The sequence below is a fragment of the Arachis ipaensis genome, chromosome B09 (assembly GCF_000816755.2).
Source record: "Arachis ipaensis cultivar K30076 chromosome B09, Araip1.1, whole genome shotgun sequence".
Classification (NCBI taxonomy): Eukaryota; Viridiplantae; Streptophyta; class Magnoliopsida; order Fabales; family Fabaceae; genus Arachis; species Arachis ipaensis.
This window is the reverse complement of record NC_029793.2, coordinates 15,944,566-15,955,112: the sequence shown is the minus strand read 5'-3', so window position 1 is coordinate 15,955,112 and position 10,547 is coordinate 15,944,566. Positions and strand designations below refer to the sequence as shown.

Sequence of the window (10,547 nt, the reverse complement as noted above, 5' to 3'; positions counted from 1 at the left end):
AAACTGTCAAATTTGATATTTTCAATATATACACTTATATATAAAAATAAATATTTTTATTCCTTTAAAGTTACGTTTCAAAATTATAATAAAAAAATCAAATAAAATTTGATTAAAATCATAACCATAAAAATAATAATTTAATCACAATTAAATAATTAACATTCAAATAAATTAACTATTAATTTATTAAAAAACCGTCTGAATGGAAATAACTGCATCTCATGCTTAAAAGTTTTGAATTAATCCTATTAATTTACAAACTTTTAGAAATATATGAATAAAGATTTAAACACAAAAAAGCCAAAGTTCTGATACCACTGAAGGATTACCATGTGTTCATAACACGCAGCGGAAGAAAAGAAGGCAATCCTAAAAATCTATTTTTGTGTTTAAACTTTATTCCAATAATAATATATAGATCAGATCTAAATACCTTTAGACGCTTTAGTAAAAACTTTATTCTTCGATTGTACAAAGACTCTATGTGTATTCACACCGAGACCAACTTTTGCTGTCAACTTCTTGACCAATGAACATCTTATCTAAATTGAGAAACCTCTTACAACTCTTTGCACGCCATAAAATTCTTCTCCAAGAATTAGGCTCACATACGTTTATGTGTGTAGAGATAAAGGAATAAAATCCTTGTGTTTCATTCTCATCTGTTTCCTGTACTCTTGGCATACATATATATAGTATGAGATTTGTTACTGATTTTAAATTTGAATCTCAATTCAAATTTAAATCATATCTTGTCATATCTTGAAATTCTAAATCTGAATCCTTCAAATTTATGAATCATATCATAACTCAATTTGAAAAAGAATCAGTTAGAATATCATCCAACTTTATAAATAGAATAACTAATTATTCATAAATCTCATTTAATATTCTCAATTATCATACTGTTATTATATTCTTAGTGCTAGCAAAGAATATAATAATATTCTATTTTAAATTAATATAATTATTTATTTGATCAAATTAAAATAATAATTAAATAATTCTATAGCAAAGATTAGAACACTCGCTAGTGTGTGACCCATAGGTTTAATATTAAGCGGGTAGTAAATTAGTATACTAAATTTACTAATCAAAGTTGGCATCTAGCAACACTCCTCAATGACCCGATAGTATGAAGTAATATATTTTTACTAAGAACGTTAGAAGAACAAAGTATAATTCCTTCCATCTTTCCAGCTCTTGGTTAACCTTTAGAGTATGGTTTAATTGTCAAACTCTAACTTGTTATCATTATTATAATGAACTGTGAATGACCTAAGAAACTCATTTCTTCATTCATTCAATCCCCTTGACCAAGGTTTCATTCATCTCAGTCATTATAATCATAGAGCTCAAACTCTCTTTACCGAGAGTTGACAGATTTCTTATTGACTAATCATTAATTCTACAAGTATGTAAATCATACCCAATATCCATTCAACTAGCACCCTAGGGTATTAGGTGTTCGGAATCAAAGTATAATAAATACATTGTTAATTACTATGACAGTCGCAGGTCAAAGGAAACTCTATTACTATGTTCATCTTGAGAATATCCTATTGACAAATATACAGTAATTATAACCATTAGGAATTCTCAAAGTGAGTCAGTCCAATGGTCATATCTCTATATGCACCATCTATATATATAATTTAATAAATGAGATCTATTAAATCTTCATCCAATGAAGACCATTATTGGTCTTTTTAGATTATTAATGTCCTTTTTAATAATCCTATCACCAAGAATAATTTATATTAAATTATAAAAGATTTATCTCTCAATATTGTGATCACTATCACAATGATAAATCTCTAAATTTAATCAAGGACCTTATTATATTAACATTTTAATATAATAATAACAACAAATTATTTGACACATGAATGATTGGATTGTGGTCATACTCCTTATTCCCAACAGCAGTTTGGGATTGTGAGTCAACTAAGGCACCAGACAGTGATGGGTATAATATAAATTTCATTAAGAAGTATTGGGAGGATGTTGGTGAGGAGTTCACTGCAGCCGTGATGGGATTCTTTCAGTCAGCTGTTTTACCTAGGGATGCGAATGTTATTTGGGTGGCTTTGGTGCTAAAGTTTTTCGGAGCTAAAGAAATCAAGGACCTTAAGCCAATTAGTATGGTGGATTGTGTTTATATCAAAGATCCTAGTTCGGAGGATGCGGAAGATAATGCTAGGATTGGTAGGAGAAACACAGAGTACGTTTGTGCAGGATAAGAAGATACATTATGGGACTTTGATTGCATGTGAAACTGTGAAGTGGCTGAAGTTGAGGAAAAAGAGCTCGGCAATTATTAAACTAGACTTCCAAAAGGCTTATGATCAAGTCAAGTGGAGTTTTGTGGATATTGATTTGAAGAAGATGGGGTTTGGCCGTAGATGGAGGGAGTGGATAAAGGAGTGTGTGTGTGTGTTATGCGTCTATGTCGGTCCTAATAAATGACTCTCCCTCTAAACCCTTCAAAATGGAAAGGGGTCTATGACAAGGAATCCTCTTTCTTCCTTTTTATTTGTGCTTGTTGTGGATGTTCTACATAGGATGATTAGAGAGGCGGTACGGAATGGACATATTACTCCGTTGTTGGTTGGAAGGGATAACATTGAATTGTCACATTTGCAGTTTGCGGATGATACTATGCTTTTTTGCCCTTTTGAAGAAGAGATGATCAGAAACTATAAGCGGTTGCTGCACTGCTTTGAGATGATGTCAGGGCTGAGTATCAATTTTGACAAGTCCAGCTTAATCCCGGTTAATTATGAGCAAAGTTGGGCACGACAAATGTGTCGACTGTTGGAGTGTAAACGGGCGTATTTATCTGTCATATATCTTGGCATTTCTCTGGGAGAAAATCTGAGGCTAGTCAAGACATGAAAAACCAGTGATTGATAAGGTAGAGGAAAAGCTAAGTCTATGGAAAGCAAAGTCTCTAAATAAAGTGGGTAAGCTGGTTCTCATTAAATATGTTCTTAATAGCCTGCCTATTTACTATCTCAGCTTGTACAAAATGCCAAAGGCAGTAGCAGACAAAATAATATCCTTATAGAGATGCTTTTTGTGGAGTAAAGAGGATGGGAGGGACAGGGATGCTTCTAGTGAAATGGAAAGTTGTACAGGCCCCCAAAAGACAGGAGATTTGAGAGTTAGTGACGCGGTAATTCGGAATACAGCGCTTTTATTCAAGTGGTGGTGGAGATTTTCGAAAGAGGATTGTCCACTTGGGAAAAAACGTGTATATTCGTGTAATAACATGAATCCTTCTAAGATGATTTGTGATCAGCTTATACCTACAAGAGGGGGTTCTTGGAAGGATATTTGTCAACTACAAATCAGGGGGCCACAAGTGAGAGAGAAGATGATCAGAGGCTTGGCTATGGAACTAGGGGATGGTAGGATAATTTGCTTCTAGGAGGATAGCTGGTTACCTTGTAGTGTTCTAAAAGTTACTTTTTCAAGACTTTTCTCGGTCTCAAATCTTCAAGGATATGTCATAGGGGATTGTGGGTTCTGGGATGGGTTAGAGTGGATTTGGAATTTTCAGTGGCGACGAGAGTTATTTCAATGGGAGCTAGAACTAGTAAATCAGCTTCATGCGGTTCTGCCATCAGTGAAACTGACAACTGAGAGAGAGGACAGAGTGATCTGAAAATTTGATAAAAAAATGTGTTTATTCTACTAACTCATTTGTGCAGGTATTGCAGGCAGAGGTACTTCCCACGGATATCACAAGTTATAGCTTCACTAGTACTATTTAGAGAGGATTCGTCCCACCAAGGGTTGAGTTGTTTACTTGGTTTGCACTGGTTGGTAGGGTGAATACAAGAGAAAGACTGTCTAGATTAGGTGTTATTGGCCAGAATGATAACATGTGTGTTTTATGTCATAAATCTGTTGAAATTGCTTTTCACTTGTTCATTGGTTGTGAGCTCACTTGGCAGATGTGGTGTTCTTGGTTGTTCGCTTTTAGAAGGATATGGACTATTTCAGGTACACTCAAGCAACACTATGAAAGTTGGACGGATATATCAGCGAGAAAGATAGCATGAAAGCAGTGGTTGGTTGGTTTTTTTGCGGTCATCTGGACAATTTGGCTAAAAAAAATGATAGAATCTTCAAAAATCAAAGTTCAAGTGTGGTGGATATTATTAACAAATCTTTTACAAATTATGATGAGTGGATTGGTGGTGAATTTTGTGGTTATTGATGGCAATGCCGAAGATGGCTAGGAATTGTTATTTTTAGCATCATAAGTTTTTGTTTCTCTCTTTTGCTCCAACTTATTGTGTTAAACTTTTTTACTTAAAAAAAAAAAAGAAAACTATATAAGTTATGTATGATGCATCGATAATTCACCTCAATTTTTAATTATATGGTGATTATTAATTTCCAACTATAGAAATAAAACATATTTTATGATTATTTGTTTATTTCTTTCAAATGTTTCTATAAAAAAGAAAGTAGTCACTATCCTTAGTGAATACCTCATTAAAAAAAAAGATTTAGTTAATAAGTATCCTTTGCTAAAACAATAAAAATAATAAGTTTTGAAAATTTTAATATATTAATACATTGAAAGTATTCTTAACCAATTCTTTTTTTTTTGAAATAAACAAAAAATTTAATTATTTTATTGTCCTTATAATTTTACTTGAATTTTTAATTAAGTCTTTATATTTCTTTTCAATCGAGTTTCTATACTATATTAGATTTTGTAATTAAGTCCTACTGTGATAAAATACTGGAATTAACAGAATATTCTGTTAAATAAAATGAATATATCTAATACTTGACTGAATATTCCATATAGTTTAACAGAATATTCTATTAATTTTAACATTTTTATCACAATAAAAAATTAGTTACAAAATCTGATATAGTATAGAAATCTAATTAAAAAAAAATATAAGAACCTAATTGAAAATTCGGTTAAGCTATAAAAAATAAGAGTAATTAAACTTAAACAAAAGTGTCATGTTATAGTTTCTTAAAATAAATAGAAAAAAGTATACACAAATAAATATAAAAAACAAAAATATACCCAAATAATTNAACTTACAAAAAACAAAAGTGATATATATACACTCATAACAAAATCGTCCCCTATAAAGACGAGAGAAGTAAGTAACAAAATATATATATATATATATATTTATACGCATGTCTACTACATGGAAGTAACAGAAGTAGAAGAACAAAAAATCAAAATTAGAAACCATGTGATTAATAAAATTAGAATTAGAAACATGTGATTAACAAACTAGTTAACAAAATAAAAAATAAAAGTAAAATTAGAAACCGAGCAAAATTGGAAATCGCCGGTGGTGGTGATGGAGAAAACCTGGCGGAAGATGCTGTCGCTGCGGTGGCAACAGAAAGAAGGTGAGAATGCGGTCGAGGATGACTTCGACAACGATGCAACACTTGTTGAGGGACCGGGCAAAGGAGATGCGGATGACGCTTGTTGAGGTTGACGCGGACTGTACAGACGATGCGACGCTTGCAAGAAAGAGGAGCGGCGAGATCTGGCGGCGAGGACCGAACGACGAAGAGCAGCGGCAGTGGTGAGGACCGAACGACAAGTAGTAGTGGCGGCAGCGAAAAATAGCAACGGCGATTCCCTTTACCTTCTCTTTCCCACTTTCGGCTTCCCCCTCTTCTTCCCTGAAAACCTCCCTAATGTGATTCCCTTCCCCTTTTTTCTTATCCCATTTTTGATAATAAAAATTAAAATTTTAGTAAAAATTACGATTTTAAAACTAAATTAAATCTAGGGGTGCACAGACCCGGCCCGGCTCGAAGGCCCGGCCCGGTCCCGAACACTTTAGGGGCTAATTTGGTGTGATTTCATCGGGTTTAGGGTCGGGTAAGGGTCTCAAAAATAGACCCGGTCATTATTTCGGGTCGGGTCCGGGCCATAGCTCGGGTCACCCGAAGTCGGCCCGGTGGCCCGGTCATCATACACAATTAATATCGTGTTATTAGTGATGGATTATGACTATTCTTATGTGGAATTTAAGTATTGTAAACCTTAATATTTTGTGTTATTAGTCATTATAAGACTATAAGTTCATGTTTTATGTTTAGAATGCATAAGACTTTAGACTAATGCATAATATTGTGTTATTTATATTGATTTAAATATTTGGTATTATTAGACAATATTAGTATTGATTGTGGTTTTGCTTTAGTATTGATTGTGGTTATGCTTTAATTTTAAAGAAGGGTTGGTTCTTGTTATATTTTTCTAAGTGAATTTACCATGTTAAATAATGGTTGGAGTCTTGGAAATTTGGATATTTTTACATGTTAGCTTACAAGAAGGTATCAATGTAATATAATGTTAACGGCCCGGTTTCATCCGGTTTTTACCCGGTATAATTGTGGCCCGAAAGTGTATTGGTTTCATCGGGTTTAGGGTCGGGTTCGGGTCTAATAAATAGACCCGGTGTATATTTCGGGTCGGATCTGGGTCCCATCAAACCCGGCTTCACCCGGCCCATGTGCATCCCTAATTAAATCTTAAAGACAATTTTGTAAGTAAAAAAAAGTTAAGAACGAAAAAAATTTTTAATCTCTTAAAGACCAAAATTATACTTAACTCTTGTTACTACCTAACATAGCTAATGAACTGCAAGACTAATAACTTTTTAATAGCAGTGTTTGCACAATAATCCTAATTAAAATCCACACTAAAATTATTAATTAAGGACAAAACGGTTATGGAATTTTGGAATCTTAGTCCTTTGTTACCCATTAGCTACGCAAAAAGGTGGTGAAAGTGGGATGATGATGATGATATCTTGTTAGGATGGGGTTTCCCCTCACATCCACACATTCAACACTTGGTTCCCATTGAAACAAACAGCAAAGCTTTTAGCTGTCAAAAAATGTCTGTTTATGTCCATTCTCCTCTTCTTCCCATGTGACTTTGGACCACGCTCCTTTCTTATTTACTTTCCCTTTCTAGTCAATCTCTATTCTCTCTTATTTCTATTCATTTAACACTCTTGAAAATATCTCCTCCCTTCTCCATAAATATGGAAACTAATTGCTTTTTTCTACAGATATTTTTATGATAATTACCTGTTTTGACATGACACTGTCACCACCATGATGAGATGCAGATTCATTCTCGATTGATAAATAGATAACTTTTACAATATATTGATTTTTCTAAAAATATAACTAAATATTTAACTATTCAGAAAAATAATCTAAAAAGATGAACACTATAAAAACAGTTTCCTAATAATTTACAAAGTAGATAAAAGTGACAAATTTTTAATATTTTTTTTCGTGGACAAAAAATGTTAATGCGGCATCATATCTAAGTAGTGATAGTTCTAAAAATGTTTTAGCAATGGGAACAAATATATACATGGATATGGACATAGATATTTATTTTTTATATATGTTTAAAACATTATTTCAACTATTTATTATCTCTCACTTAATTATGGGATCCACTTATTACAATATTATGATGTTAGAGATATTCGAATTCTTTCTTCTTTCGGTTTAAATTTTTTGAATAATAAATTTATTACATGATATTAGAATTTTTATAATTAAAAATTTAGAGTTACAAAATTTATATATATGATTTCAGAAATGTTTGGTAACTAAAGAAAATCAGCCAAAAACAGCTATAACTTGCGTTATTTAACATTTATAAGGTAAGTTCTGGCTATTTTTTTCGTCTCGCTACCGTGATTCGTTCGTTAATAGACACTACAACATACGTACAAGACTAACAAAATATGCATAAAAAATTTTAAAAAGTTTACTATATATAATATATTTATGTAAAGCCTTAATACCAACCAACATTAATGTATAAGTACATTCCCTTATTTGAAAATTTTAAACTTATTTTCGTTTGCTCTTAGCTCTTATTTCTTAATTAACGATGTTACACGAATATCAAAATGTAGTTATTAATTAGTTATTATATAAGAATATATATTTATATAGTATTTATGAAAATGTTTGATTGTTGTACAATTATAAAATATTTGATTATTCGATTAGGATAATTTTAATTATTCTAATAGTTGATTATTTTATAAAAGAAGTATGAAATAAAATGTATAAATATATAAAAACACATAATACTTATTTATTTGGTAGTTAATTTTGCATGGGTGAATGAAGTATTTTATTTTATCTCAATATTGGCATTAAAAAACTCCAATCAAGTGATTGCTGTAAAATTCTCGCTTTGATGAATTAGCTTAGCAACATGCCTAGCCACCATAAATTAGTATGAAATAAGCCAATAAATGTCACTCATTAATTAGTGTCTATCTTTGCCCACCAAATACTTTGATTATGGAAAAAGGGGATTTTTATTTCTGTCTGATTCTACAAGGTGGGGACCTTATCACCCCAACGAGTGCACTTTCTAAGGATGTCAATTTGATGATGGGGTGGCTCTCGTTAAACATTTGTCATATTGAGACGGCTTCATTCTGTTGTTTGTACATTATTATACCAACTTTTACTCAAATCATTTTGTCTTGATTATTGTTAAATGCAGTATCCATTTTAACCGTAAAATTCTTTTTATCTTTCACCCTTTAATTTAGATATCAATAAATTCTGGTTAATTTTAATACACAAAGTACTTTATACAGTCGGTATAATTATATTTGTTTTTTTAGATGATTATTTATAAAATTATTGTGAAAGGTAGTTATTTTTATTGAAATAATATTCTGTAATTAGATACACGTGTAAAACTACTTTATACTAATAGTACATCAAAATTAAATTCATGTAATAATACACTCACTAGCTAGTTAAAATTAAATGTTTTATTTATTTATTAGAAAAAATGAACATATGTTTGTGGACATTTTTTTAAATTTTTTTACATTATTNAATACGAGTACAAATTATTACCGACTAAATACCAATAAAAAAATGGTAATATTTGATTGCATGTAACATTGACATGGTATATAATATTGGTGGTAAAAGATAAGATAAAATTTTTGCACCCTACCATTTTCTACCCTCCAACTTGCACCCATGACTCTTGTATAGTTCTATATAACCCCATCATGTGCGAAGCCAATCGTACATTTCCATCGGAACCTAAAAAATAAACATACTCACAAGCAAAGATGCTTCCCATTCTCTTCCTCATCCCACTTCTCTTATCCACAACTTGCCATGCATCAGTCCAAGACTTCTGTGTGGCAGACACCACAGCATCAGACACCCCTGCAGGTTTCCCCTGCAAGCCGGAAGCCAATGTAACCTCCTCCGACTTCGTCTACACCGGCCTCTCCGTCCCTGGAAAAATCATTGCCCTCATAAACGCCGCCGTGACGCCGGCATTTGTCAGCCAATTCCCAGGCCTCAACGGCCTCGGCCTCTCGGCCTTGAGGCTAGACCTGGGTCCGGGTGGTGTGGTTCCTCTTCACTCCCACCCTGGCGCCACAGAGCTACTAGTTGTGAAGAGTGGCCATATAACTGCCGGGTTCGTCTCTTCGGCGAACTCGGTTTACATAGCCACAGTTAAGACAGGAGAGCTTATGATTTTCCCTCAAGGCTTGCTGCATTTTCAGGTAGCTGCTGGAAAGAAAGGCGCCGTTGCTTTTGCTTTTTTTAGTAGCCCCAATCCTGGACTTCAGATTCTTGATTTTGCTTTGTTTGCAAGCAACTTCTCTACTCCATTGATTGCAAAGACTACTTTCCTTGACCCTGAATTGATCAAGAAGCTTAAGGGTGTTCTTGGTGGAAGCGGTTAGACTTAGAGACATAATATCAGACCCTCTAGATTGTGTTATCCTCCTCATTTCATCACCCATTCCCATTATCATTATTATTTCTGTGTTGTTTTTCATATTCATTACATTTTGTGTCTAGGTGTCACAGTTATTATTGAATTCCTTGTATGTATCATTGTGGAGTCATAAATTGGTGTATTATTTGTAGTACACCCGAAAAAAATCGTGTATTTTGAATTTAGTTTCTATGTTAATGTTCCAAAACCAAGTGTTGAGATTTAAGAGCATCTCCAAGATTGTTTTTGGAGTGAGAAAAGTTTAATCAGAATTTGTTGTTTTTGCCAATATTTTTAATTATTAGTCTAGTTTTTTTTATTCTAATAATAACTTGAACTGACAACTTGAATACACTAAATAATACCCAAATCTTTTCTCTAGTTTAGTCTCTTGTTTCAAACATATACCCCTAACAGCTAATTTTTCAAAAAATTTAAGACCAATTCAACAATAATTTTACAAGAACAACCTTCAACACAAGCAAATCAAGCATAATTTTCATGTATTATTGTTAGATTGGTCTTAATTTTTTTAAAAATTTAGCCGATAGGGGTATATTTGATGCAAATCGAAAACTTTTGGAACAAAATTGAAACAAAATAAAATTTAGGGATATTTTTGAATTTTTTGTCAAACTTCACGGACAAAAAATATACTTTACCCTTAAAATTAATAAATAAAATAAAATTAGTCTCATTTTAAAAAAATAATATCATCTTAATAAAA

General features: G+C 32.3%; 1 protein-coding gene across 1 annotated transcript; it reads left to right on the top strand.

Annotated features, from left to right (window-relative positions):
• On the top strand, positions 9,101–10,109 carry LOC107619446 (germin-like protein subfamily 3 member 1). Its single transcript, XM_016321737.2, has one exon. The coding sequence runs from the start codon at positions 9,156–9,158 to the stop codon at positions 9,783–9,785; it is 630 nt and encodes a 209-aa protein (XP_016177223.1). The 5' UTR covers positions 9,101–9,155; the 3' UTR covers positions 9,786–10,109.

Coding starts and splice junctions, on each gene's coding strand:
- LOC107619446 (XM_016321737.2), top strand. CDS start 9,156: ATGCTTCCCATTCTCTTCCTCATCCCACTTCTCTTATCCACAACTTGC.